At 41.5% G+C, this 24,581-nt stretch overlaps 3 protein-coding genes across 9 annotated transcripts in view; 2 read left to right on the top strand and 1 right to left on the bottom strand.

The window, feature by feature from the left end:
* TM7SF3 (transmembrane 7 superfamily member 3) overlaps positions 1 to 6,790 on the top strand; it is a 35,185-nt gene extending 28,395 nt beyond the window's left edge. The window contains exons 9-12 of the mRNA XM_053253185.1: positions 438 to 590; positions 2,292 to 2,389; positions 3,087 to 3,249; positions 3,856 to 6,790. Coding sequence (XP_053109160.1) covers positions 438 to 590; positions 2,292 to 2,389; positions 3,087 to 3,249; positions 3,856 to 4,118 — 677 coding nt within the window. The 3' untranslated portion in view covers positions 4,119 to 6,790. The remainder of the gene's footprint in view (positions 1 to 437; positions 591 to 2,291; positions 2,390 to 3,086; positions 3,250 to 3,855) is intronic.
* Positions 6,791 to 8,077: 1,287 nt separating this feature from the next.
* FGFR1OP2 (FGFR1 oncogene partner 2) lies at positions 8,078 to 23,055 on the bottom strand. Of its 3 annotated transcripts, none has more exons than XM_053253186.1 (6): positions 22,706 to 23,055; positions 18,314 to 18,450; positions 16,581 to 16,698; positions 14,875 to 15,044; positions 13,133 to 13,246; positions 8,078 to 11,304 (listed from the first exon to the last, which is right to left on the bottom strand). In XM_053253186.1, exons 2-6 carry the CDS (start codon positions 18,446 to 18,448, stop codon positions 11,170 to 11,172), a joined length of 672 nt encoding a protein of 223 aa, XP_053109161.1. In that variant the 5' UTR covers positions 18,449 to 18,450; positions 22,706 to 23,055; the 3' UTR covers positions 8,078 to 11,169. The 3 variants fall into 3 exon arrangements, with proteins under 3 accessions (XP_053109161.1, XP_053109163.1, XP_053109162.1); XM_053253188.1 differs by having other exon boundaries at positions 13,133 to 13,243; positions 14,899 to 15,044; positions 22,706 to 23,045; XM_053253187.1 differs by lacking the exon at positions 22,706 to 23,055 and adding an exon at positions 22,503 to 22,547.
* Positions 23,056 to 23,190: 135 nt separating this feature from the next.
* INTS13 (integrator complex subunit 13) overlaps positions 23,191 to 24,581 on the top strand; it is a 57,701-nt gene continuing 56,310 nt past the window's right edge. For 3 of the 5 annotated variants that reach the window (XM_053253181.1, XM_053253178.1, XM_053253183.1), the window contains exon 1: positions 23,334 to 23,615. The gene's annotated coding sequence lies outside the window, so the exon portion shown is untranslated. Of the gene's footprint in view, positions 23,616 to 24,581 lie in introns of all 5 variants that reach the window. The other 2 variants (XM_053253180.1, XM_053253179.1) reach the window with 2 other exon arrangements.

Raw genomic sequence — 24,581 nt, 5'->3', positions numbered from 1 at the left:
TAGTACAACAAAGGAGAAAAGCCCATCATCTAGCATAAAATAACCCACAAGAACTGCTTCCCATACTGCATAATCATTCATTCAATTTCTATACCACCCTTCCAAAAATGGCTCAGGGTGGTTTACACAGAGAAATAACAAATATATAAGATGGCTCCCTGTCCCCAAAGGGCTCACAATCTAAAAGGAAACATGATAGACACCAGCAACAGTCACTGGAGGTACTGTGTTGGGGGTGGATAGGGCCAGGTACTCTCCCCCTGCTAAATGGTGCCTCTTTGCTAAGTTAACAGGGGTTATTAGCAAGTAATTTAAGTGAAATACCAAAATGTTAGCTTGCAAGAGTAAGTGATGTTGGAGAAATGCTGCCTGATGACTTTGGTACTGTTATAACCCCACTTCTCCCCCCACTTCTCCCCCCACCATTGTCTTTCCAGTCAATCTTGGTCTTACAGCAATAGCTGGAGGAGTTGGTGGCCTCCTCTTGGTGGCTTACTGGTGGCGATTTGGTTTTGTGCTCCTCTGTATGTTGATCGTAGGACTAGTGCTGGGATTCCTCGTTGCATCTGCAGTTTTCTTCACTCCATTAGGTACAGTATTTTGCTTATTAATCTGTCTTGTGATCTTGCTGACCTACACAGAAATGTGAATACTTAACTTTGTTCTGTGGAGCTTTTCATTGGGACAACCCCTTTGATATTTCCAGTGATTAGGTCCCAAGAATCAAGAGAAGATGCTGCCAGTTGCATTGTCAAGAATAAAAATACTGTAGTAGTGAAAGTGAGATAATTGTCTAAAGGAGCATTGGTTACTTACTTTGAAGGCTGCTTCTTGCTGTTGGATTTGAGGACATCTTATGTGGGAAGGATTAACCCACACAAGATGTCCTCATTCAGGAGAGCTGATCTTGTGGTGGCAAGCATGAATTGTTACCTTTTGTTAAGCAGGATCCACCCTGGTTTGTGTTTGAGTGGGAGACTACATGTGAGCCTGTAAAAACATTCCCCTTAGGGGATGGGGCTGCTCTGGGAAGAGCTTTTGAATGCCGAAGGTTCCAAGATCCCTCTCTGACATCTCCAAGACAGGACTAAGAGAGACTTCTGTCTGCAACCTTGAGGAAGCTGCTACCAGTCTATGTAGACAATACTGAGCTAGGTGGACCAGTGGTCTGACTCGGTATAAGGCAGCTTCCTGTATTCCTATCAGCAGAGAGTGCCATATTTTGGAATACAGGCAAAACCTGATTCATCTTGAATAACTTACTTTATAAAGTTGAAACACACTTCAGCAAATGCTGTATTTGGCATATACAGGTGAAACTCGGAAAATTAGAATATCGTGCAAAAGTCCATTAATTTCAGTAATGCAAATTAAAAGGTGAAACTGATATATGAGACAGACGCATTACATGCAAAGCGAGATAAGTCAAGCCTTAATTTGTTATAATTGTGTTGATCATGGCGTACAGCTCATGAAAACCCCAAATCCACAATCTCAGAAAATTAGAATATTACATGGAACCAAGAAGACAAGGATTGAAGAATAGAACAATATCGGACCTCTGAAAAGTATACAGTGTACTGTGCTTGATTGGCCAGCAAACTCGCCTGACCTGACGCCATAGAGAATCTATGGGGCATTGCCAAGAGAAGGATGAGAGACATGAGACCAAACAATGCAGAATTGCTGAAGGCCGCTAATGAAGCATCCTGGTCTTCCATAATACCTCATCAGTGCCACAGGCTGATAGCATCCATGCCACGCTGCATTGAGGCAGTAATTGCTGCAAAAGGGGCCCAAACCAAGTACTGAATACATATGCATGCTTATACTTTTCAGAGGTCCGATATTCTTCAATCCTTGTCTTCTTGGTTCCATGTAGTATTCTAATTTTCTGAGATTGTGGATTTGGGGTTTTCATGAGCTGTACGCCATGATCATCACAATTATAACAAATTAAGGCTTGACTTATCTCGCTTTGCATGTAATGCGTCTGTCTCATATATCAGTTTCACCTTTTAATTTGCATTACTGAAATTAATGGACTTTTGCACGATATTCTAATTTTCCGAGTTTCACCTGTACTTGGGTACAGAGTCAACACTCCACTAACCCATTTGCTCCACAAAGGTATTCCTTTTAAATTCAATTGAACTTCTCTTAAGTTGCTGGATTGCAAATTGTGGTGTAGGTGCACTAAATTAGCCTATTGTAAGAAACTTCCTTGTCTGAAATTGGTTTTTAACTTGGATAAATGTTAGGAGACTCATGCTATGAATCTATCTATACAGGAAACTATGCAATTTTTCAGGATGATGCTGTGTTCTGGGTGACCTTTTGCTGCCTTGCCTTGATGGTCCCAGTAATATTTGTTGGCTGCCCTAGAGTTGTAAGTATTTTAGCTAAACACATTTCAACTTAATTTCTGGTTCATTTTGGAATAGTTGTGGATAGAATGTTGTGCTTGGTTTTTCTTGTCATTTTCTCTCTCTTCCATTTGCTTCCCTCCACCTCCCCGCCCAGCACTTAAGATACCTTGTATTCAAGAATTTAGAACTGTGGGCACTGAGCCACAATTGTGGTGCCACCACTGAAAAGTCATCTATATCCAGGGAGACTTGCCTAGATATTTCCTCTCTTAATTTTAGGAGGCAAGCTCTGTGTAAATTCTAGTTCCATTCTGGGTCCCACCCCCCCTTCCATTGGCCACTGTTCCATATTTATATCCTGATAGAAGGGTGGCTACTTTAAACATGAAACAAGCCCATTCTCAGTTAAATACATCAATCAAGTCAGGCTTCATTTGTCTCTGATTACCTGTTTTATCTGAAATTCATAACATCTTGTTTTGTACATATACTCCTATGTGAGTTGCAGTGCACTCAAAAGTAGCATTCTCACTAGTTTTAGTCAAACATTAACTAATGAATAAAAAATAGGAATGATAAAAGTTATTGAAACCCAATAGCCACAATTTCTTTGGACATATGACACAGCTGAGAGGCTTAAAAACCTCTGCCTGTCTACATGCTATATTCAGTGAACTCTAATTTCAAAGCTATTAATGATCTGTTCTTTCTCCTCAGCTGAACATCTTGGCCTGTGGCATAATAGGATCTTACACTATAATCTTGGCTACAGCTTGTTATTTGTATACAAGTCTTTCTTACATTGGGTTGAACCTGATCCACAGGATTCTAAATAATGCTTCCAGAAGAGCCTACACTAGTGTGCCCTTTCAGCCTAATGGTGAGTATGACCTGATGTTGTCTCGGAATGAAGGAAAAGGCTGTTGTTATCTTGACTGGAGGCTTGCACTAAAGAACCTCTAGAGATAATTTGTGGTGATCCTTACTTGAAAGCACTTGCAAGCTCAACTCAGACCAGAAGAAAGAGAAGAGAGAGGAGAGGTATGCCTTATCAATAACATTTGACTGGAGTTGCCTTGGATGTTCCAAAGGAGGATGAATGACTTTGATGCATTCCATGATGATAGGTCCTGTGCAGAGAGGAAGGAGAGGTGTCTGTGTGTTGCTGTTGCTGACCACTCTGTTTTCACTGGGAAATGCGTTTCCCCCTTTAAAACAAAACAAAAGCAAAAGTAGGAGTACACGTGCCATTTTCTTGGAACCTCTCAGGTCATCTTGGTGACTGTGTTTAGTGAGCACATAGCAGTTTAAGGCCTTTGGAAGGAACTAGATGTAGAGAAACTGGCAACATGAGAGTTATAGATGTAAGAAGTTGCGAGGATGATCTGTGTGATAGGAAAATATGACACCTTGGTCTGGCTTCCTAAAAATGGGGGAGGGATTGCGTCACTGAAATGACCTATTGAATGTCTTTTTCATCCTGTAGATATCATCCTCTTGGCAGTATGGGTAATGCTGGCGATTGGTGGAATAACGGTCCAGCTGCGCAGAGAGAGACGGGAGGTGCCTTTCCCACCACATCCATATCGGATATGGAAGCGTGAGAGAGAGCGCAGAATAACAAACATCCTGGATCCCAGTCATCACGTCCCTCCCTTAAGAGAGAGGATTTATAGCAAGCTCTCTCAGATCAAAGACTTCTTCAGAAAAGAGCAGCCAGCAGGGGAAAGAACACCACTACTTTTGTAAACTGTCGTGTAGTTGGGAAGACTCCAGAAATGTGGCTAAAGATTTTCAAGAACTACTAGGCATTCAGTTGTGCTAAGGACTCCCTCATTTATCCTGCTCAACAAAAGCTAGAATGGGTTGGACAAAGATCAATACTGGTCATCTAGGAGAAACCCTACACTCTGCTTCATGACCTGTGGTCCGGGCTGTAACACAAGGTACCTGTGTTGGTATCTGTAGCAAGGATGGAGTACACTTATGCACAATATGTGGAAGTGTTGAAGGAGGGGGCAGGATGGGTAGGAAAGCTTACTGGTGAGGGGTGCAACTTAAGAGCTTCAAAACCCCGAGAGAAGGAAACTGGTCACTTTTTAAGCTAAGGCATGCATAGATAGTTGGTGGTTCATTTTCTCAAATGCCGGAGAAGAAACAATCCTTTTCCATGGGTTTAGGTTCTGAGCTGAATGTACAAAGACAGGTAAAGTAGCTGGAGATAGACTACATATGGAAAAACAGCTTCCTGCTGGCCTTGGCACAGATAAAGCTATTGGTAGAAGTACAAAATTGGTTTATCCCTGCTACTCAGCAGCAACTTCTTAAGCTGTCAAGCTGTACTAAAACTTGTATTAAGTACCTGCATGTGTGGGCGCAAGACGAGCAGTTGTGAAAAATGCAGGAGGGGGGAAAACTTGTTCAGATTTTAGGACATAATTAGCGGACTATTAATCTGGACCTAGTGAGTGGTATCTTGTAAGACTAGAAAAGAGAATGGTGTCTCTTGAGCAGTCTAACAATTTCTTAATTGGGAAGGAAAAACAGAATACTTAAGAACAAGCACCAAAGCGATTCATTTTTGTTTTTATGGCAGCCCGTCATGTTGCTTCACATCCTCTTATTGGAGTACTGTTTTGGCTGCAAGACTAACGGTCACTTAAACGTGTTTCCTGTTTTTTATATTTGAAAAGTTAAACAGGTTTACAGGTGCCTGGCGTACTGTTTAAGACAGTTGGCTTCCTCAGCCTATGGGGAACAGAGTTGGACTTCCCTTAGCTAAGTACTTCAGAGGCCATAACAAGCCATTCCTGCACTGCCATTGCGAAGTTCTGAGCGCAGATTTCCTCAAGTATCCAAACAGGCCACCTCACTCAGAGCAGAAGGGTAGTTTCAACCATTGCTGAATATTTTTAGCTTTCGTTTCCACCTACCCTGAGCCTGGTAGTGCACTTTACAGGCTTGGTGGACACTCTGTACAGATAAAGTCCATGGGGGAAAGGGCTAATGTAGCTGAATGTTGTCTGTCACCAAATGGCCATCTCCCAGGAGAAACCCTCCTAGATTAGGAAGGTGTAAATATAAAATGTGACAAGGAAGTATTGTCACATACTACATTAAAGTACTATATCCTGCATTTGAAAGATGACTTGTGTATCTTCAGTGGGCAAAAAAGTGACTAAAGCAGGATAACTATACAGATTAAAATAACAGACGGCACAAGCATCTCAGTTAAAATATTCCCCAGACTTAAGTTGTGTTCCTGGAGCCTGTTGTGTGGGGGGAGAGAAAGCTTAGACCATTGACTTGATTGGAATTTTGAGGTACCTCCCATTTGTGTGAATGAAGTCTCAGGTGCTTTCAATTGGTACATACAAAGGAAAACTGCAGCAGGGGAGTTTCTCCTTTAGAACTACAACAGTAGAACCTACACCTGGAAAAGCATGTAACTATTCAAAAATGTAAGCTCCATCCAGAGTCTGGCACTACTTTTTAGTAGCTTTCTTTCTAGTGTAATATTAAGAATACAATACTTCTCCCCTTTGAGTCAAATATTGATCCTTGGCTTGTGGGTAAAAGAATCTGATTCATTCCAGCTTTCTTGAGCTGTGAGCAATGTATGTCACTTCGTATATTTTAGTAGTATGAAGAGGAAGCAGGCTTCTTTGCACTGTCCTCTCAAATGAGGAAAGCTGTTGTGGTACTGCACTTTAAATGAGAAAACTGCTTGCAGTGCACACATCTAAACTTACAGTTTTAAGCATAACATTTAAAACTGGGTATCACACACTTAGGGTTGCCAGGTAAAACCTAGAGAGATGCACTATACCTCTACATTATTGATGCAGCAGGAGAAGAGGCTTTTTCACTGGTCCTGCTTATCCTCTCCTCTGCCTCGTGTAATAAAATTCAGTGTGTTGCATAGTAGGAGTACAGGGCAGATGTTAAAGCTGGGCCCAAGACAGCTGTATTGGGGAATCTAAAAGGCACAGTCAGGATCTGCAAGTTGCTCCCCATAAACACTACACAGGCTCAAATGATTAATTTGCTTAATGTTCTCTAACACTTTGAAGAGCTGCATGGCATTCATGTTAAATATAAACCATTTTAAATGTCTGCTTGCTTGCAAGGTAGTAGACTTGATAAAAAGATGGAAGAGTCCATAATTATTGGCAGAGATCTTTAAAGTTGAAAGGAATAGATAAAATAGTGTCCCTTCTTACCAACTGCAGCCCCATTGTGTTGGCTGTCTAGCCACTTCTCTTAGTACTGAGATTAACTACCACTTCTGATGGTCAAAGCAGCTACTGTGTGGGTATAATCCTAGTCATTATTGCTAACTCTTAACTGCCATGATTTACAGTGCTAAAAACTTAATGCATTTTCTATTTTTTTGTAATAAAGATGTGCTCAAAACTGAAGCTATTGTGAGATTCTATATTTAAGCATCAACCTATTCAGTTGTCCATTTCTCTAGGTGGGAGTAGAGCCATTATTGTCCAAATGAAGTATAGAGCAAAGAGGCACCTTTTAACAGGGTGATTATGTAGCAGAGGGAGAGCAACTGGCCCTATCCATTCCCAGCACAGCATCCCTCCAGTGGCTGTTGCATCTCTTGTTTATTTTTTAGATTGTGAGCCCTTTGGGGAGAGGAAGCCATTTTATTTATATCTATGTAAACTGCTTTGGGGACTCTTGTTGAAAAAAATGGTATATGAATAAGAGAAGGAATTGTGTGCATTGTAAAGGAAATGAACATGCAAAGTTTACCACATAGAAACACCGCTACAGATTGATCTGTTTTGGCTTTTGTCTGGGAATCAAATTGGCAGAAATGAGTTTAGCTGCACTGTACTTGTTTAAAGGCTGCTTCCTTTCATGGCTATGTGTAGTAAATGTTACTGTATAAATACCCTGAAATGTAGGTATTTGCCACACATCCTCCAGGGTGCTCACAACTGGGTCCAAGCCGTATGAAAAAGTTTCATATTAAGTGGCCTAAAGCTGTGCCTTTTGAGTCATTGTCTACTCTTGGTGACCACAGAGCCATGTGGTTTTCTTTGGTAGAACACAGGAGGGATTTACCATCGCTATCTCCCACACAATATGAGATGCCTTTTAACATCTTCCTATGTCCCTTCTGCCCAATATAGGTATTTCCCATATTCTGGAAAATACATCAGCAGGAATTTGAACTGGCAACCTCTTGCTTGCTAGGCAAGTCATTTCCCCACTGTGCTATTAGGTGGCTTGCTTACATACTGAGTAAGTGCTATTACAAGTGAGGGTCATGTAACCTTCAGGTCTCTTCTGATTTTTCTGCCTACACTCTAGGCAGAACTTTAGTATGGAACAAGACTACATTAAATAAGCCAGTAGTTAGAGACAAAATTGGATTCCTTTTTTTAGAGCTCACCTGTTTGTTAACCAGTACACTGGAAATGCAGGCACAACTCTCATGCATTTTCCTCTAACACCCACTCACTATACTTTCTGTAAGTAAAAAAATGATTAGCTTTCTGTAATGTTGGTAAGCAAGAATACTGTGTTTAGTTAATCTAAACAACCTGAACCTAGTGGCGATTAAATCATTAAGGCTCTTGTAAAGTTGCTACTTCATGGAAGGCTACGAAGACATACCATTTAATATCCGCTCTGCCATATTTAACAAACCAGAGTTTTTGTTGGAAAAACACTAGCCCAGCCAGTTTACTGATAAAAATAAGTTTACTGTACAGGATGCATTCCCATCTGTAAGTTCATTTCAAGCATCTGCATTACAAAAGACATCAAAACGACTCATGCTGTAGAAAGGGAAAATAGTTTTAAATTATGCTGCTTTGGGCAAGGAACAAGGATGATACTTGAGCCACCAAAATACTTGAACTAGAAAGTCACAATTTACACTTACAAATCAACAGTCAAGCTTTTCTTTTCATAATGAATTACTAATGAGTTAACTACATCTACCACACAACTTTGGATTCCACCTTTACAAAATAAAACTTCTAGGGAAGACACTCTCTTTAGACAGTATTGTATCAAATACAAGAGGGATTGTTCTGACCCTACACTTTAAATATAGAGAAAATAAGTTTTAGTAAAACTATTTACAAAAATATTTGATGTACAAAGGGATAAGCTTCCAGAAATTCTACTCATCCCCAAGGGAAAAGTTATACAAAACTTTGTGCTTAAACTAATTTTTTATCTACATGGTTTGGGAAAGTCAGATTACCAATTTCCAAGCACAAAATTATAAACTATGCATTCTTATCCCATGGAGTGTACACTGAATTATTCACCAATAAGCAAATAGATTTTTTTCAATTATTCTTTGACATTCTTTAGTTCCTAACACAATTATGTGCACTACAGCAAATTATGGTTCCAGACTACATTGTACCGAGGCAAAAGGAAGTTTAATTAATGAAAACTAGTCCTACACTTAGCAGGTTTGTCTTATAAAACCCTACTTTGTTATTTCCCCAGCATTATAAACCAATGCAAATATTTGGGACTGAAATAGCAGTTTGAATTGACTAATGTCTGCACATATGCTTGGTGAAGGTATAGTGCCAACAGAGGATAGTTGGCACTATCCAACTACCCTTTTCCTGATAATGGAGATTAAGACCTCTTTTGTTAATGATACAAGCAAGTTTCATTTTTGAATGTACTACCACAAGAGACTTATCCCATGTTTGTGTTTTACCAAAACACTATTGTATACATTCCTGCAGTAAGATTTCCACTTGCTCAGTACAAGGTTGCAAGAAGAACTTACAATGAAGCACAACTTGCATTATGCAAAACTAAAGTCCAACTTTTCAGCCAGGCTGCCTCAACTGTTGAGTAAAATCTTCTACTTTCCCAAACTTTTAAGTTGGTATCTGTTCAGGAACATACTAGATCAAGTGTATTCTCCCATACTGCTATAACTCAGCAGCAATCGTTTGTTAGGCTACAGTTCCTGCTGTATAGAAACAATTCCAATGAACTTTTTGTTGTTCTTTTACTATTTAAACTGAAATCTGAACTTATTTAATACATGAGAAGTCTCTATATTTAAGATTAGATCCAAATTGTCCCATGCATAGGCTGGGATCTAGAGAGCTACTTAAACACACCCATGGGCTTTGGCATGTCCAGTAGAACATTCAACTTCTTCCTTTGGAGTGTCAAATCTCCATGCATATCAAACTTTCCTCAATTTCAAAGTAAGTTTGCCATGCAGTATGGGGGCATTATAGTTCAGGAAACAAGTCTCCCTTGAGCACACAACTAGTTACATGGTTCCTTGGATCCAGGCCATTGAATACAAGTCACTGTGGAAGGGGTCAGCTCATCCCACCGCACCTTTGCACACAATTCTGGAGTTCTCAGAACTGGCTTTTCAGGGGCATCCAAGGGTCTGCACCAGTGTTCCCTCTAACAGGGTTTCCCAGATGTTATTGACTACAACTCACAGAATCTCCAGCTGCAATGGCTTTTTGCTGGGATTTTGAGAGTTGTAGTGAACATCTGGGAAGCCCTGTTAGAGGGAACACTGGTCTGCATTGAGGGAGGGGGTACAAAAGCCCCCTAAATGGATAGGAAACCACAGTTCTTGAGATCTGAGCCTCTTATTTAAGATGGAGAAAAATTGAATGCTTCACATGTACCTACTGAAAATAAGCATTTCATAGGTTTCTCTGAACAAATGCACAGGAGCGCACTTAGAACCTCAAATACATCCATTGATTTGGTGTATTAGTAAGTCTGTGGTTGTATATTTCAATTTATTTTAGGTAAATTTTAAAAAGCAAGCCACATGTTTTTAAACCAATTATTTGGTGTAATACAAAATGAAATCTGTAGTTTCACAGAAGTACAAACAACTTTCACTGCAAGTTACTATCAGCAGTTCCTTTTTGAAAGGCCACTAATATGAGAAAGTGCACTGGATGTGCCAGAGTTCTATCTGGTGTCAGCTACAGACTGATCTGAGACCCAATTAAATAAGGATGAACACAGATATACCTGCTAACCAACACTGCAGTTTATTCTACTGACAGGGCAACCCCAGCTCCTCTCCACCTTTACCAGCTCTACAAGTTTTGCTGAAGAGCTGGCTATTTATGACAGTGACTGCTGGCTGGTAGCTGTCACCTACCCCTTCCATGCCTGCTCATAGGGTTAGAATCTTATAAACTGACAGTGCTTGGAAAAAAGAGATGACCTATGAACATGTATGCATTATCAGTTTACTTGCCACCTTAAAAAACAAACAAACCATAATCTATGTACAAACTTAGGTAAAACTGCTCAGGGAGAGTGAGAAGGAACTACATGGTGTCAGCCAATCAGTGTTGTGCAAGTCCATTCTGCTACAAAACTGATTTTCCCTAAGAGTTAAATCCTGGAGGGGAATATGTTTGTGTCAACAATGCAGTAAATGAACTCTAGATGCAGCAATGTCTGCTTATGTATATTTGTACACCACCTGCCTAAGCAGTACTTTGAACCTTCTAAACATCAGCTTTGTTCATCAGTCTTTCTGAACAGTTTCATACAAAACATCCATATTATTAGCCAGTTTTCTACAGAAATTGTCTATGGCAATTAGCTAGCATTGGACACTGATGATTTTAAATAAGTCATTTTTAATGTACTGTACATGTATAAAAAGTATCAAACCCATTTATTTAGGATGCATTTACTTGTCAATACCCCACTGGCAAACAGCTGCTTGACAAGTGAACCCTGGTACTTGAAACTATTATATGTGCAGTGGTCATACAAAGTCTCCACAGAACCTTCAACTCTTCCTCAGGCTCAGGTCGCTGTTTGTTACCAGTGCCGACAAAGACGTACTTTCTGATGCATCGTCTTTGAGATTCAGGAATGATTCTCTGGTTATCTGCAGGATCTCTCTAAGACCTTTGTTTTCTTGCTGTAACCAAAACAACATTACTTTTAAAGTAGCAAAGAATATTTGCAAAGAGAGGCAAGGAAAGTAGTTGAGTATATTTACATAACATTCTTCAATAGATATTTCCAGGGCAATTCATATAATTGAAAAAGGAAATAATTCAGAAGAGATAGCAAAGTCTCCAGACCCAAGCTGCCTCAAGATCTACTATGGAATATGCTTTAAAACAGGACTATTCTTTGCTGTAAAATGTTCTCCCAAAGATAAGCATCTTTTATTAGAATCAAAATACAAGTGGACAATTTTTTCATAGGCTCTGCAGAGTGAAAAGGGTGTGCAGGAGTGGGGTGGAGATGCTTAAAGTGAGAGTACATTATATCAAGATGAAGTAATTAAACATTAGCTTTAAATAGACACATACTAAGAATTTTCTATCTGGATACACTCAAGGGAGAGATGAGACAGCAAGACCCCCTCCATCAGGGGCCAAATGCCGTCTGGCTTCTGCACTGAGAAACGGCTACCACATCCAAGGAAGGTAGCAGGCACACGCATGCACACCCAAAACCACCCACAAGATAAAAACAAAACGTAATACACATCATAAGTAAGTTGAGATACCAATCAACTGACCTATTATAATATAACATTTAAAATGCCCTAGACTAGTAAGTGGCAACCTACCTTTTTATCATCATAACATGTTATAAATTTGATAGCCAAAGTGAAGGTCCCTTGTTTTCCATCCCCCCTCCCCCAGCAGTCAGAGCAGCACCCTCTCATTTAGAGGAAATTGCATCTTGGCCTGAAATTCCTTCCTCTCCCTTCTCAGTTAAGCTACATGATTCATTTATTCATTCAATACCACCTAACTCCAAAGGCTCGAGGCAGTTCACAAAAATAAACACAACAATAGCAAAATAAGAAACTGTTAAAGCACTTTAAAACATTCAAATATTACTAAAAGCCTGGCTAAAATATGTGTCTGAAGGGCTCTCTTAAAGGCTGAACTTCTACTGGCTATATCCTGTAAGTGCAGGCATCTCCAAACAGGAACATGGGCCACAAATACATACAGTATACAGATGCTTAAACCCACAATCTCTGAAGCAGGTGGCGGTGAATTCTGGCTAGTTACTCAACCCTGGAAGTAACATGCTGTCAATTCAATGCAAGGGAATTTGTGAAGTGATCGTAAGGGGGGGGGGGGGGGGCGCGGAAATGCCTGTGAGCATATATAAGTGCAGTGATCAGCCTTTTAAAATCCAAAGTGACAGCAGAGACATACATTCTATTTCTTCATTGCTGAATGAACACTCAGTGGGTTGAACTCATCTGAAAATATGGGCAAGTAAGAATGTAAATGTTTCCTTAATGCAGACACTGAGTTGTTTCTCAGCATAGGCCACAGAGTGCAGTTAGCTACGCCCCAGCTGCCAATTATAGACCTAGAAGTTAGCTGTAGCAGCTCAAGTCATTACAACTAACAGATCAAGGTTCTAACATTTCTAAATTTTCTTCTATATTTTACTATTTTGTTAGACATAAAAGGACCAACCTGGCAGGTATGAAAACTAATAATGTCATTTAGAATGCACTTTAAAATTCCCTATGAAAAATATTTGCCTTTAGCTAAGTAGCCATTGTCTTTCAAACACAAAAATGAATCCCAAAGCCTTTTGACATTAAAATTGATTATAATTTATACTTTTCAGTGTCTAGCTTGATACATGGCAGAAGTCATTCATTTTTAGTGCTTGAAAATTCTTCAGTAGTTATTAATTTTATGTTTAGCAGGTTTTTTCTACAGGAGTTAAAAAAACTTTACACGAGTAGGTTTGATACATACTTCAAGCTGAAAAATACGTTCCTGTTCTTTGCAACCCTGCTGCTCATCTAGTTCAATGGCTTTTCGCATTACTGCTGCCATTTCTGTGATTTGGTCCACATGCACTTGTAGCTCCTAAAGCAAGTTAAAAACACAGGTTTCAAAGTTAAAATTGTATATTCTTAGATCAACAACAAAAGCTTACAATTAAGGAAAAAAACAGATATAAACCCTTCGAATCTTTCCAACATCATTAACCAATGTTCTATATTGAACAATAGTAATTTCACAAAAAGATTGTTTTTTGGGGGGGGAAACTGTTTGTTTTGCCCAGGTTTAAGATTAAATCTGTGCACTGTCAAAAGTACAAGATCTCTTAATCTCATAATATGTACTCATATTATGATACAATAATATGAGTCCAGTGACTCCTGCTTCATTTTCAGGCTTTCATTGAGCCATCTTCAGAGGGACACAGGTACCTGCAGACCTTCTTACATGACACTCTTCACTGCCCTCAATGACAATGTAGTGTGCAAATCTCCTGCTCTCTGAGAAATGAGAGCAGAAATTTCATCTCAGCATATTAGTATGTCCCATTTAATCTACCTCATCTAACAGGAAACATGTAATACCAATTCAGAAGGAACTCTCTGAAATCATTTTGCATGTTTTCAGCCTCTTCGGATATCAGCACTCAAGGAAAACAATTCAGTTTTGGGCATAGAGGATGAATTTGTATGTTCTTGAGACACAATAGAGTGTTTATGGCATACTTTCCAAAATACTCCTGCTTTAACCAAAATGCAACAAGGGAAAAAGCACCATACACATAAAAGCCTAACATGACTTTGCTGTCTTGGAGTAATTCAGCACCTTCACACATAGTATTTTGTATATATGTATTCATTTGAAACCAGGGTCTTGCTTGTTATCCGAATACTGTGTGTGTTTGTTAGCAAACATTTTTTGGCCAATGTTTGTTGGATATTTTTCTATCCAATGAAGTAGGTTTCTACCTTCATCTTCAAAAGAAATTAAAGTTTCAATTCAAATTGCTAGGTCTGTGCAAAGGTTCAGCTTTGAAGTGCTGAAATGGAATCATTCGCATATTGGCCTTAGGATCACAGGTGGGACAGCTGCTCTTGTGCAGGGCTATCAGTTTACCTTGCTGGGCAGTGTTTATTTCACCATCAACCAACACAATGCTTCTCTCTCCTTCTCTCCACCCCCTGCCATTTACCTCCATGCAGAGCGGTCCACTCATGGCACCCTTAAGGGGAAATGAAGCTCTGGAAAGGACTAGTGATGTTGTGGAAGACACATGAGGAATGTTGGGAAATGTAGTCCTTTCCCCATAGAACCCTGTGGGGAAAGCACCAGGAAGGACATTTCTCAGCATTCCACATCATCAGTGGGGCTTCCCACAGCTCCACTTCCCTTTAAGGGTCCTCCCAGGTGCTGTGCATAGACTGCTCTGTGAAGAGGTCAGTGGTGGTGGCGGGGGGCAGGGGAGAGTAGCTGCCTCCACATGGGGCCAAGTGCAAATGTTTCAATCTCTACACATGAAAGCTGAATCTTTGCACTAAGTTACCCTCTTCCTAATGCACTTTCGTAGTGCATAAAGAGTGGCCATTGTTTGGAAATAAGGCTTTTTAATGTAACATGTACTTCTGGCCTTAGTCATCAGTTAAAACCAGAAACAAGAACAGCATCAACCAGTATAAAGCAGAAAGTGATTAAAAATATATACTGAGAATTACAGATTTTTTTTTTAAAAGAGTTACTGCCTTGGAGTGCTGCTCTTTTAACTTCATTATTATACTTGGATCATCCTTTTTGCTAGCCATGAGCAGTCTGAACATCTGCTCTCTGTATTTGCTCATTATTAGCTCCAATGCAGACTGATGTTCTTCAAGAGAAGTACGTAATTCTGTATTTAAAAAAGAGAGAGAGGTTATAACAAACAGTAAATGCTATCTACCAGTAAATATAAGAGGAGCTTCTGCTTTGACAGCACTGGTTATAAGAGAGCCATCAATATCATCACAATTATTTTAGAATTAAGTAATTGGGGGAATTTAGATATGAGAAATTAACAAAGGTTTCTGATAGCAGCTGACATGCCATGCAGGCTTACAGAGATAGAGTGAGGATACTAACAGCAGATGAGGCTTGCCTTGCAACACAGCACATGGAGAGGGGAAAGCAATTTTTGCTTCGCTCCCCTCACTGCAAAAGCCCCTTTTGCATCCAGAAATATGTCAGTGAGGGCTGTACATCCCTTACAGATGCATTTCAGTATGCAAAAAATGAGTTTTGCAAGGAGGGGAGAGAAGCAAAAAATTGCTTCCCCCTCCTCAGGACAAGTGAGGCAAGACAAGCCTCACATACAGTTAGCTTCCTGACTGCTTGCAAGGGCAGAGCTCTTGCTTTGTCCTTATAAGTCTGCCACTGCTCATTTTCAACTGCTCAGTGTGAAATGGGCAATTCCTAGCACCACAAGAAAATCTAGTATGTAAGTATATCATTAAGAGAAGTGTTCCCAACTGCCATTTCATTAACCCCTTCCTAAAACTAAATTAAAAGAAAAAGTGCTTAGTGAAACTTCAAAGTATGTATTTATTCATATTTAGGAACATAACAGCCCTGCTGGTTCAAGCCAAGGCCCATCTAGTCCAGCATCCTGTTTGACACACAGTGGCCCACTAGATTTGAATACCTTCTTTAGAATTCAAAGGCCAATGGCCAATCATCATCCCTCACAATCCATCACCCCCAATTCCTAACCCATTTATGTGGAAGCAGATTCCATTGACCCTGTTAGAACTTACTTCTGAGTGACTATATTGGTATATGATGTAAGCTTTTTTTTTTTAACTTTTATTAGTAATTTTTGAAGTTGTCATATTAAACAACTTTAAAGGAAATCAGATCCTGAATTTATTTTTCTGCACTCTTCTAGAAAGAATCCAAGTATTAAGCTGTCAGCATTACAAGCAGGATCCCATAACAAGAATAAACCACGAAAACCCTTTTACCCATTCTATCCAAGCAGTGACTTATATTAAGCTACTACTACTTCCTTCTCTTCAATAACCTCTGCCTGCTTTTAACTCTGGTAGTCATCCCCTTTGCACAAGACTCTAGCAATCCAATCCTGAGCTAAACCCTGGTATACTTTGCTCATATCCTTATGTCCAGTCAGGTTCCCATCTAGTTTTCTTCCACAACAGCACCCACCTCCTGCTTCTGATGCTTTCGTAGCTTAACAGTTCATCTGCATGGCAATGGGTCTGTGTCTTCAGCATTATTGTTAGCACGTACATGACTAGCTCTACTCACAAAATGTTTCACATTAAGGGAGAACGATTGGGATTTAATCACTGGGGCTTGCTCAAGCCAGCAACTTGATAAATTATGCAAATGATGCCAAATGAGGCCCTTTTGAGAACAAGTATTTTCTCACCTTTATTTTCTTGTTGCAGTTCCCTGATCTGCCTGTTTTCCTGCTGGATACCCAGTACCAAAGAAGAGCGGGGTCTATGTCTTGCCACTTCATTAAGTTCTTGGATTTCTTCCTGGTACTATAATTAAGTAGATGCATTAAACACAATAGAAACTTAGAGAATGGCAAAAAGGGGGACAGATCTCTGGATTAATAGCAACATTGAAAAACAGCACAAGTTCCACATGCCCAAGTAAAAAAAGTTAAGTTTAAAACTGAGTAGGCTCTACTTTTAACAATGAAACTTAATTCAGACACAACGGAGCTGTTAATCACAGTGGGTTCAGTGGATCTAGGAGGTAGAAGACTTGACTAGATGAGCTTGCAATCTTCCCACTTTGGGGGCTCTCTTGTATACAGCACTACAGCTGGATCTATAGGTAGTGGCTGTGTCCATGAGTACCTTTTGTCTGCTTAGGCTGGTACACCAGCCTCGAGGAAATAAAGATCTGGCCATTATCACCAAGGCCTTAGAAACATCCAGATTAGACTGCTACAACACAGCAGACTACACAGTGTGCGTGGATGCCTTTAAAAAAGTTTGGAAACTGGTGCATTATGCAGCAGTGTCCTGAGGCAGTCCACATACTGCATTACCCCAATTTCATATCAACTTCTGTCGTCCAGTTTGCTTATGGGACATTAAATCCTCACATGGTCAGGACATAAAGGACCACCTTCCCCCATATGAACTACCCACTCGCTCAAAATGTCACCTGAGGCTCTGCCCTGTATCTTCCCCATCACCATCTGATTTGGGGCAGGTGGCTACATGAGACCAGGCTTTCTCAGTGGTAATGCCAAAACTGTGCAACTGCCTTCCAAGGGAGACTCACCAGGATTCTTCATTAATGCAGTTTAAACTCTTGCTGTTTCAAAGGGCTTTGGGGATAATGATTAGTTAATAATCCTTAGCCCTAATTGTTTTTCTGCTGCTGTAGGTTTTTGTGATATTGTTGCTTTTAAATAATATTATTTTTATTTTGTGAGTAAAGCCATCTTGTGGATAGATGGAAAAGTGGGGTTAAAGTATTTTGAACAAACAAATAACAAAGCATATTAACAGAAGGAAACCACATGGAGAGTGAGCTTTTGTGTAAGTCCCAGTCCACTGCAAACCAGACTGGTTTGAGTGGTTCAATCAGTCGGGTTCATCGACCCAACCGGCCCATCTGGTGGGTTCAACCAAACCAGTTAGAATTTGAACCAGACTGTGGCTAGGTGCATGCACATCCCTACATAAGAGTTTATCAAAGCGAATAAAAACATATTGTGTTTTATATTTACACAGTCGTGTGTAAGAAGTCCTACTCTGCCAAAAGGGTAGGATTTTCATGTTACACTAGTTTTGTAAATATTACAAGGAAAAAAGCATTATGCACACAGCACTATAAATAAATAACTGGTCAGAACTGATTGACCTACTGCAAGAGAAATCTCAGGCTTGCGTGTGCATGCATAAGAGTTTGCAGTATTACACAATACTATACTACTTTAACTGTTATGTTTAAAAGGTTCATAAGCAACTTAAGCGACTTTTCAATCACACATAGCCAATACAGCTACTAGCCCAGAGTCCCTAGCAAGTAGTACACTGGTTGTATGTATTTTACTCCTTAGACCTATGTAAACAATGTTTAAATGGCTATATTGTAGTACTGTCAGTTCCTGACAAGGAAAGTGAAGCTACAAACCTGCTTCATTGCTTCCACTCGTTTGTTAAGAGCTGTAGTTTGTTCAATTAGAGCTTCTGCTGCATTGTCATGTTCTCTCAGTCGCTCAACTAGTGCTTTGGCATCAGCTAGAGCTTTCTCAATTGTGCAACTCATTTCTAAAAATAAGGGAGACAAGTGGTTTATTACATAATACCAACACTGTTCTGTCACTCCTGAGATGTGGTGTGTGCATTTCCAGACTGAAACAAACATATTTCATATCCCTTCTCAACCAGAGGGAACATTCTAAACTATCTTGACTCCCTGATCCACAGCATTAGAATGGATTTCTTGTAAATCTCCACTTATCTTGCTGTTGAAAAAACTGACATGCAGGATCCAGGTGGGGAAAACATAGGAAACTGCCATATACTGAGTCAGACCATTGGTCCATCTAGCTCAGTATTGTCTACACAGACTGGTAGTGGCTTGGTAGTTCTCCAAGGTTGCAGGCAGGAATCTCTCTCAGCCCTATCTTGGAGAAGCCAGTGAGGGAACTTGGAACCTTCAGCTCTTCCCAGAGCGGCTCCATCGCCTGTCCAGAAGATCTTACAGTGCTCATATTTGGTCTCCCATTCATAGGCAACCAGGGTGGACCCTGCTTAGCTAAGGAGACATGTCATGCTTGCTACTACAAGACCACTTCTCCTCTCAGACCAGCTCTCCTCTCCTTAAAAAATTGGGTTCTCCATCAGACTAGCAGCCAATAGAACTGGCAACAAGCTGACTAGTGAAAAATCCTTATGGTGCATATTGAAATTGTGAAGCAATATGCAAAATTAATACACATTATTCCCCACTTAAAAACAAAGATAGTCACAAATTACTGCTTGACATTTTCATTCTTTATACAAAACTCTAACATCTAATCTTATGGAGAATAAAAGCCCACTGGGGCAATACAAAGCAGATCAGTGCATTGATATTACTTCTGGAATGTCTGAATTTGAGCATATAAGATGCGCCTGTAAATACTATGTATGATGTTTTCTTGACTCCCACATCTGGATATCCATAAAAATGTGAATTGGATTTTAAAAATCCAATTAAAAGAAATGTGCAAAGTAGCAATATGACTTCATGCACAGAATTCCTCAAAAATACCACTACAAAGCTATTTATATAAATTCCTGTTTTATAATAGGCTTGAGTAGGTTGCAAAATCACTCCACTCGCTGTCAAGCACCATCATCACAAAAACATGCTAGAAATTTAGTGACAGTAGCAATCCATTCCTGCTTGAAAATGTATCACAAGCCAAACAGCTATGGAGTAAGTTGTTGTCTTCCCAATTATACTGTTATTTATTGCACATTTCCTCTGACACATCAGTTAGTAACCTGATTTTCCATCACAGACAGGCCACCATAAAGGTAAAGTGTGCCATCAAGTCGGTGTCGACTCCTGGTGACCACAGAGCCCTGGGGTTGTCTTTGGTAGAATACAGCAGGGGTTTACCACTGCCATCTCCCGTGCAATATGAGATGATGCCTTTCTGCATCTTCCTATATCGCTGCTGCCCGATATAGGTGCTTCCCATAGTCTGGGAAACATACCAGCAGGGATTCAAACTGGCAACCTCTGGCTTGCGAGTCAAGTCATTTCCCGCTGCGCCATTATCAGCACCATACAAGACTGATACACTCTGATTGAGGAGATGTTGCAGCTCAATGGTAGATAACATGCCTTTCAAGAAGAAAATGACAGGTTCAATACCTGCCATTTCCAGATAGGACTGGGAAAGACCCTTGTTTGAAACCCTAGGCAGCCATTGCCAGTCACTGTAGGCAGTATTGACTTCAATAGAGACGTGGTCTGATCTCATATAAAATAAGCTTCTTATATTCACACATATTTCATTCATTAATAGAGACTCAACACAAGAAAGTAAAATTTAACAATGTTTTCTCTCCTTTCTTTAATCTGAAGGACAAAATCTCATGAGGAACATGGCAACCCTCAGATTAAGAGAAAACTAGATACAGAAGATGCTGTTTTCTGAAGGTTCATAAGTAATGTGGCCAAGGACACAAATTACCACAGCAACAACATACACAAAGTGCAACTCAAATTTGCTCTGTTGCTCAATAGAATTACAAGAACTTCAGTTTCCAATTACATCTCAAAACACTCCAGGTTTATACCATAGCAAAGCAACAAAGTTTTCCAAATGCTAAAATACTTGGATTGTAAAGTCCCTGTGCAATAATACCTGCATCACTTTTATGTTCTGGGCAGCATTTTGGGCATTAAATAGGCTTTAATAAGTGTCATCAGTGAAACTTTTTTTTTTTTAAAGGCCAGAGGCTGAAGAACTAAGAAAACAAATGAAGAGAAAAGAAGTTCAAAACTGGCAACGCTGGAAGTTACTGGTAGGGATGTGCACGAACCGGTTCGGAGGCCATGTTGGAGGCCTCCGAACCGGTTCGGAAACGGACCGGTCCGGCACTGAGGGGGGGTCTACCTTTAAGGGTGTGTGTGGGGGGGTAGAACTTACCCCTCCCGCCGCTCTTCCCCCTCCGGCGCTGTGTTTTAAATTGAAGTTTTCGGGGCAGCAGCGTTCCTCCCTGCCCCCGTCGTTGCCTGGAAGAAGCAGTAATACAAGCACGCATGCATGCGTTGCGGCGCGCGTGTGCCTGTTGCTGGCGCGTGCGACGCGCGCATGCGTGCTTGTTTTACTGCTTCTTCCGGGCAACGACGGGGGCAGGGAGGAATGCTGCCGCCCCAAAAACTTCAATTTAAAACACAGCGCCGGAGGGGGAAGAGCAGCGGGAGGGGTAAGTTCTACCCCCCGCCCTTAAAGGTAGACCCCCCCCAGTGCTGGACCACGCCGCGTGGTTCCGTGCACACCACTGGTTACTGGTTTGTTTGTTAGATTAATTAAATCTGGGTGGTTGGCTGCCCAGAGACAGAAGTTTGGATGGGGCATAAAATAAATAAATAAATAAATAAAATAAGATTAGACAACAACAATAAAAGATGTAAAGCATAGATCAGCTGTTAGTGACAATCACAAATTGGAAAGCACATTGCAAATCTCCCAAAGGTGGGAGTTAATGTCGGAAACATTGAACCACAAATGGGGATCTGCACGAAATGGATTTTGTTTCGAGCTCAAAATAAAACACAAGTGGCCGAAACTTTCATTGAAACAGTGGGTGACCCGTTTCAACGAAACAAAACTCGAAACGTTTCAAGCATTTTGGCAATAGGGAACAATGGGGAAACTCAAAACACCCCATTGTTCCCCATGGGTAGCTCGTAGGGACACAAAAGTGGGTTAGGTGGTAGGGCATGATGGGTGCATGCTACCTAGCACCCAGCCCACAGAAGGAATGGGCAAGCAGGCAATTTCTTAATAATTTTTCAACCTTTCCCTCAAACCCCCAAATTAAAAACATTTCAAATCAAAACAGGGTTGTTTTGTTACAAGCTCAAAACAAGCCCTTTATTTAAAGAGTGTTTTGTTTTGAGTTTGAAACACTCAAAACAGCCCATTTCGAGCCAAAATGTTTTGACGTGGAAAATTTTATGTATTTTGCCACATTTACTACAAAGTTTCCAATTTCCCACATGTGGGAGGACAGTGTGTGAGGAAGGCAGTATGTTAACTCTTCAGGATGTCAGTGGCCTTTTATGATTTCCACCCGCAAGAGTGAAACAATGTGAGTGGGGGAGAGAAGAGAGTGGCAGCATTCTAGACTCAGGGGTAATGATGCCACTTCACATTTTCATGTTTTTCAAATATAGGTCTATAAATGATAGAAGATTACATTTTAGAATGTAACATGCTAAATGTGACCTATGTGTATTCGCACACATTGTCAACAGGAAGCCATAGTCAGTCCTGGCTTGCTGATGAGCACAAACTTGGTAGCAAACTCAAATGAAATGTAACCGGCCCTCTCCAACAGAAGCCCGGTCGTCCTATGCATCGTGGCCCCAGCTGTCAGGCCCGCCAAGGATTTTGAAGTGGACGGGGCGATTCCCCCATGGAGTACTCGCCCCAGTCCACGATCCCTGAGAAAGAGGACAGGAGGAGACCAGCTCCCTCCCCGACCTCTTCCACACGGTCTTTTGGGCCAGTTTCTCCTCCTCGCTTCGCATCTAGCCCTGTCGCATTTCAGAAGGGAGGAGATGTGGCGAAGGGAGACGGCTGAGCACGAACCTGTCAACCTCAGTCTCTACAGAGCGCCGTTCAACTGAAGGCGCTGAAGTGACAGCCGAGCGCGACCCAGCCAGCGCGGGGGTGGGGGGGGGGAGAGGCAAAAGGGAATCTGCTCTTTCTCGCGCGCGCCGGGGGTGCCTCCCCACGAGCCTCTCGCAGTGCAGCGCAGCAGCCCCTCACTCTCCCCATCCACACACACTCACCGATGGTAACCACTCATTCCTCTCCAGCCAGCGCACAGAGCTGGCGGGGTGGGATCTGGCGAGGCCCCCGCAATCCTGCTTCGTCGTCCGTCTGCTCCGTCGCCTTCCTAAACAGCGACAGCTCCATGGAAAGGAGAAGGAGGCGGCGACCCACCAAACGAACCCATGAGGAAACTACGAGGCAGGCAAGAAAAGTGGGGAAAGACCGGGACTAGCTCCAGCAGCAGCCGGCTAAAAAATAATCCAAGCTTCACACAATTGGGTTATCGCGAGAGTTCGCCTTGCACATCGTTCTTAGTCTTCTACTGCGCGTCGTTTGCTCCTAAGCATCGCGAGACATGTTCCTTCACCTGAGCATTACCTCAGCTTCCACCAAGCTAGGAGAGGCGGGGAGGGAAATACTGTATATCTAAGTATCACGAGACTAACAACTCTCGTTCCGCCCACTCTATCTTTCAACCGCTAAGAAGGCGGCGAGAAGGGAAGGGAAACCTCCACAACAACTTGAAGCCGTTCGCTTAGAAACATCGCGAGAGTGTCAATGCTGTTTCTCTCACGAGACGTAGAGCGAGGCTATCGTAGACTTGGAGGCTGCTCCCCGCGGATCTCGCGATATTATAATGCAAGTGCGGTTGCGGTGGCTGAGACGCCAGCCGGACTTAATGGGCAGGTTTTAAATGGGTTAATAGAGAGTGGTTGGTTCATTTGCCCCCTTAAATTTTCTTTAGCGGGGAGAGGTGAGTTCGAGATTTGCCTGGAGGAAATGGAGGCTGGTGGGGCCCCCACCGGGCTTTCTCACTCTGTGCAATAGCTTTTCCTCTCTCGGCACAGCAGCCGGGCCTGAGCTGAGGGGGCTCTAGAACTGCCGCTGGTGTCAGAAACCGCTTCCTGAGAGAAGAAACGGCCTACAGTAAGAGACTCTGCCCGCGTCCGCCCTTCCTCTCGTTTGCACCACAGAGCGCTGTAGGACCGCAACACTCTCCCCTGAGCCTGGCCCTCCACCCCCACGCTTCCCATAGAAATGTCCCCTTCCCCATATCCAGCTCCATAGAAACCTTTTGGAAGACGTCGTAGCTAGAGGTCTTTCTATCAAGGGTGCGTGTGGGGGTGGGCACTCCTCTCTCTTTGCTTCGTTTCAGTCCCGGGACAGTTACATAGGGACCGTCCCTGCTCCAGAGCAGTCATAAAGCTCCATTTCACTACAAACCCAGAAAACCAATCCCAACTTTTCTTCTCTTAAGACCCACATGAAACAAAGTATAAATAATGTTGTTTCACAGAAGCTGGCTCCCTTGAGTCTAAAGAAAGAACATCACTCTTTCCCCCTGGCTCGACTGAGCAGCTTTTTCAGAATTCAACAGAGACAGAGGAGTAATCGTATTTTTAACACTGGCTGGCGCCATATAGACCCAAGTGACAGATATGCAACTGTCTGCAAGTTCCATAAAGCAAGCACCCATGCAATTCCTAGCTGCATGCTAAAAAATGGTTTAAAACTTGTTGAGTAACTCAAAGCATCTACAAAAGAGGGAAGGTGGGCTCAGTCCCAGAAAAGGAGTTGTCCAGAAGGCTACATACAAGGAACTAATTCTGACATTTTCTGCTGGGTATCCTTTCAGAGTTTGGGGGCGGTTGATGAATGAAACAAGAGCACACATATATAAGCAGTCACAGTGTCTTTGTAAGCAAAAGGGCATCAGTAATAGTATATAATGTTGAAGTGTTTTTAGTTTATATACCCATTTGCCAAAGACACCATCAGAACTTGAGAATAAGGAGGTATAGCTAGGGTTCAGTGCAATCATAAGCACATTTCAAAAGTAAGTCCCACTGCACTTTATTGAGCTTACTCTCTGGTATGTGCACATGAGATTGC

Source organism: Hemicordylus capensis, chromosome 5, assembly GCF_027244095.1.
Source record: "Hemicordylus capensis ecotype Gifberg chromosome 5, rHemCap1.1.pri, whole genome shotgun sequence".
NCBI lineage: Eukaryota > Metazoa > Chordata > Lepidosauria > Squamata > Cordylidae > Hemicordylus > Hemicordylus capensis.
The sequence above is the reverse complement of the archived record's forward strand: the minus strand, read 5'-3'. Positions and strand labels throughout refer to the sequence as shown.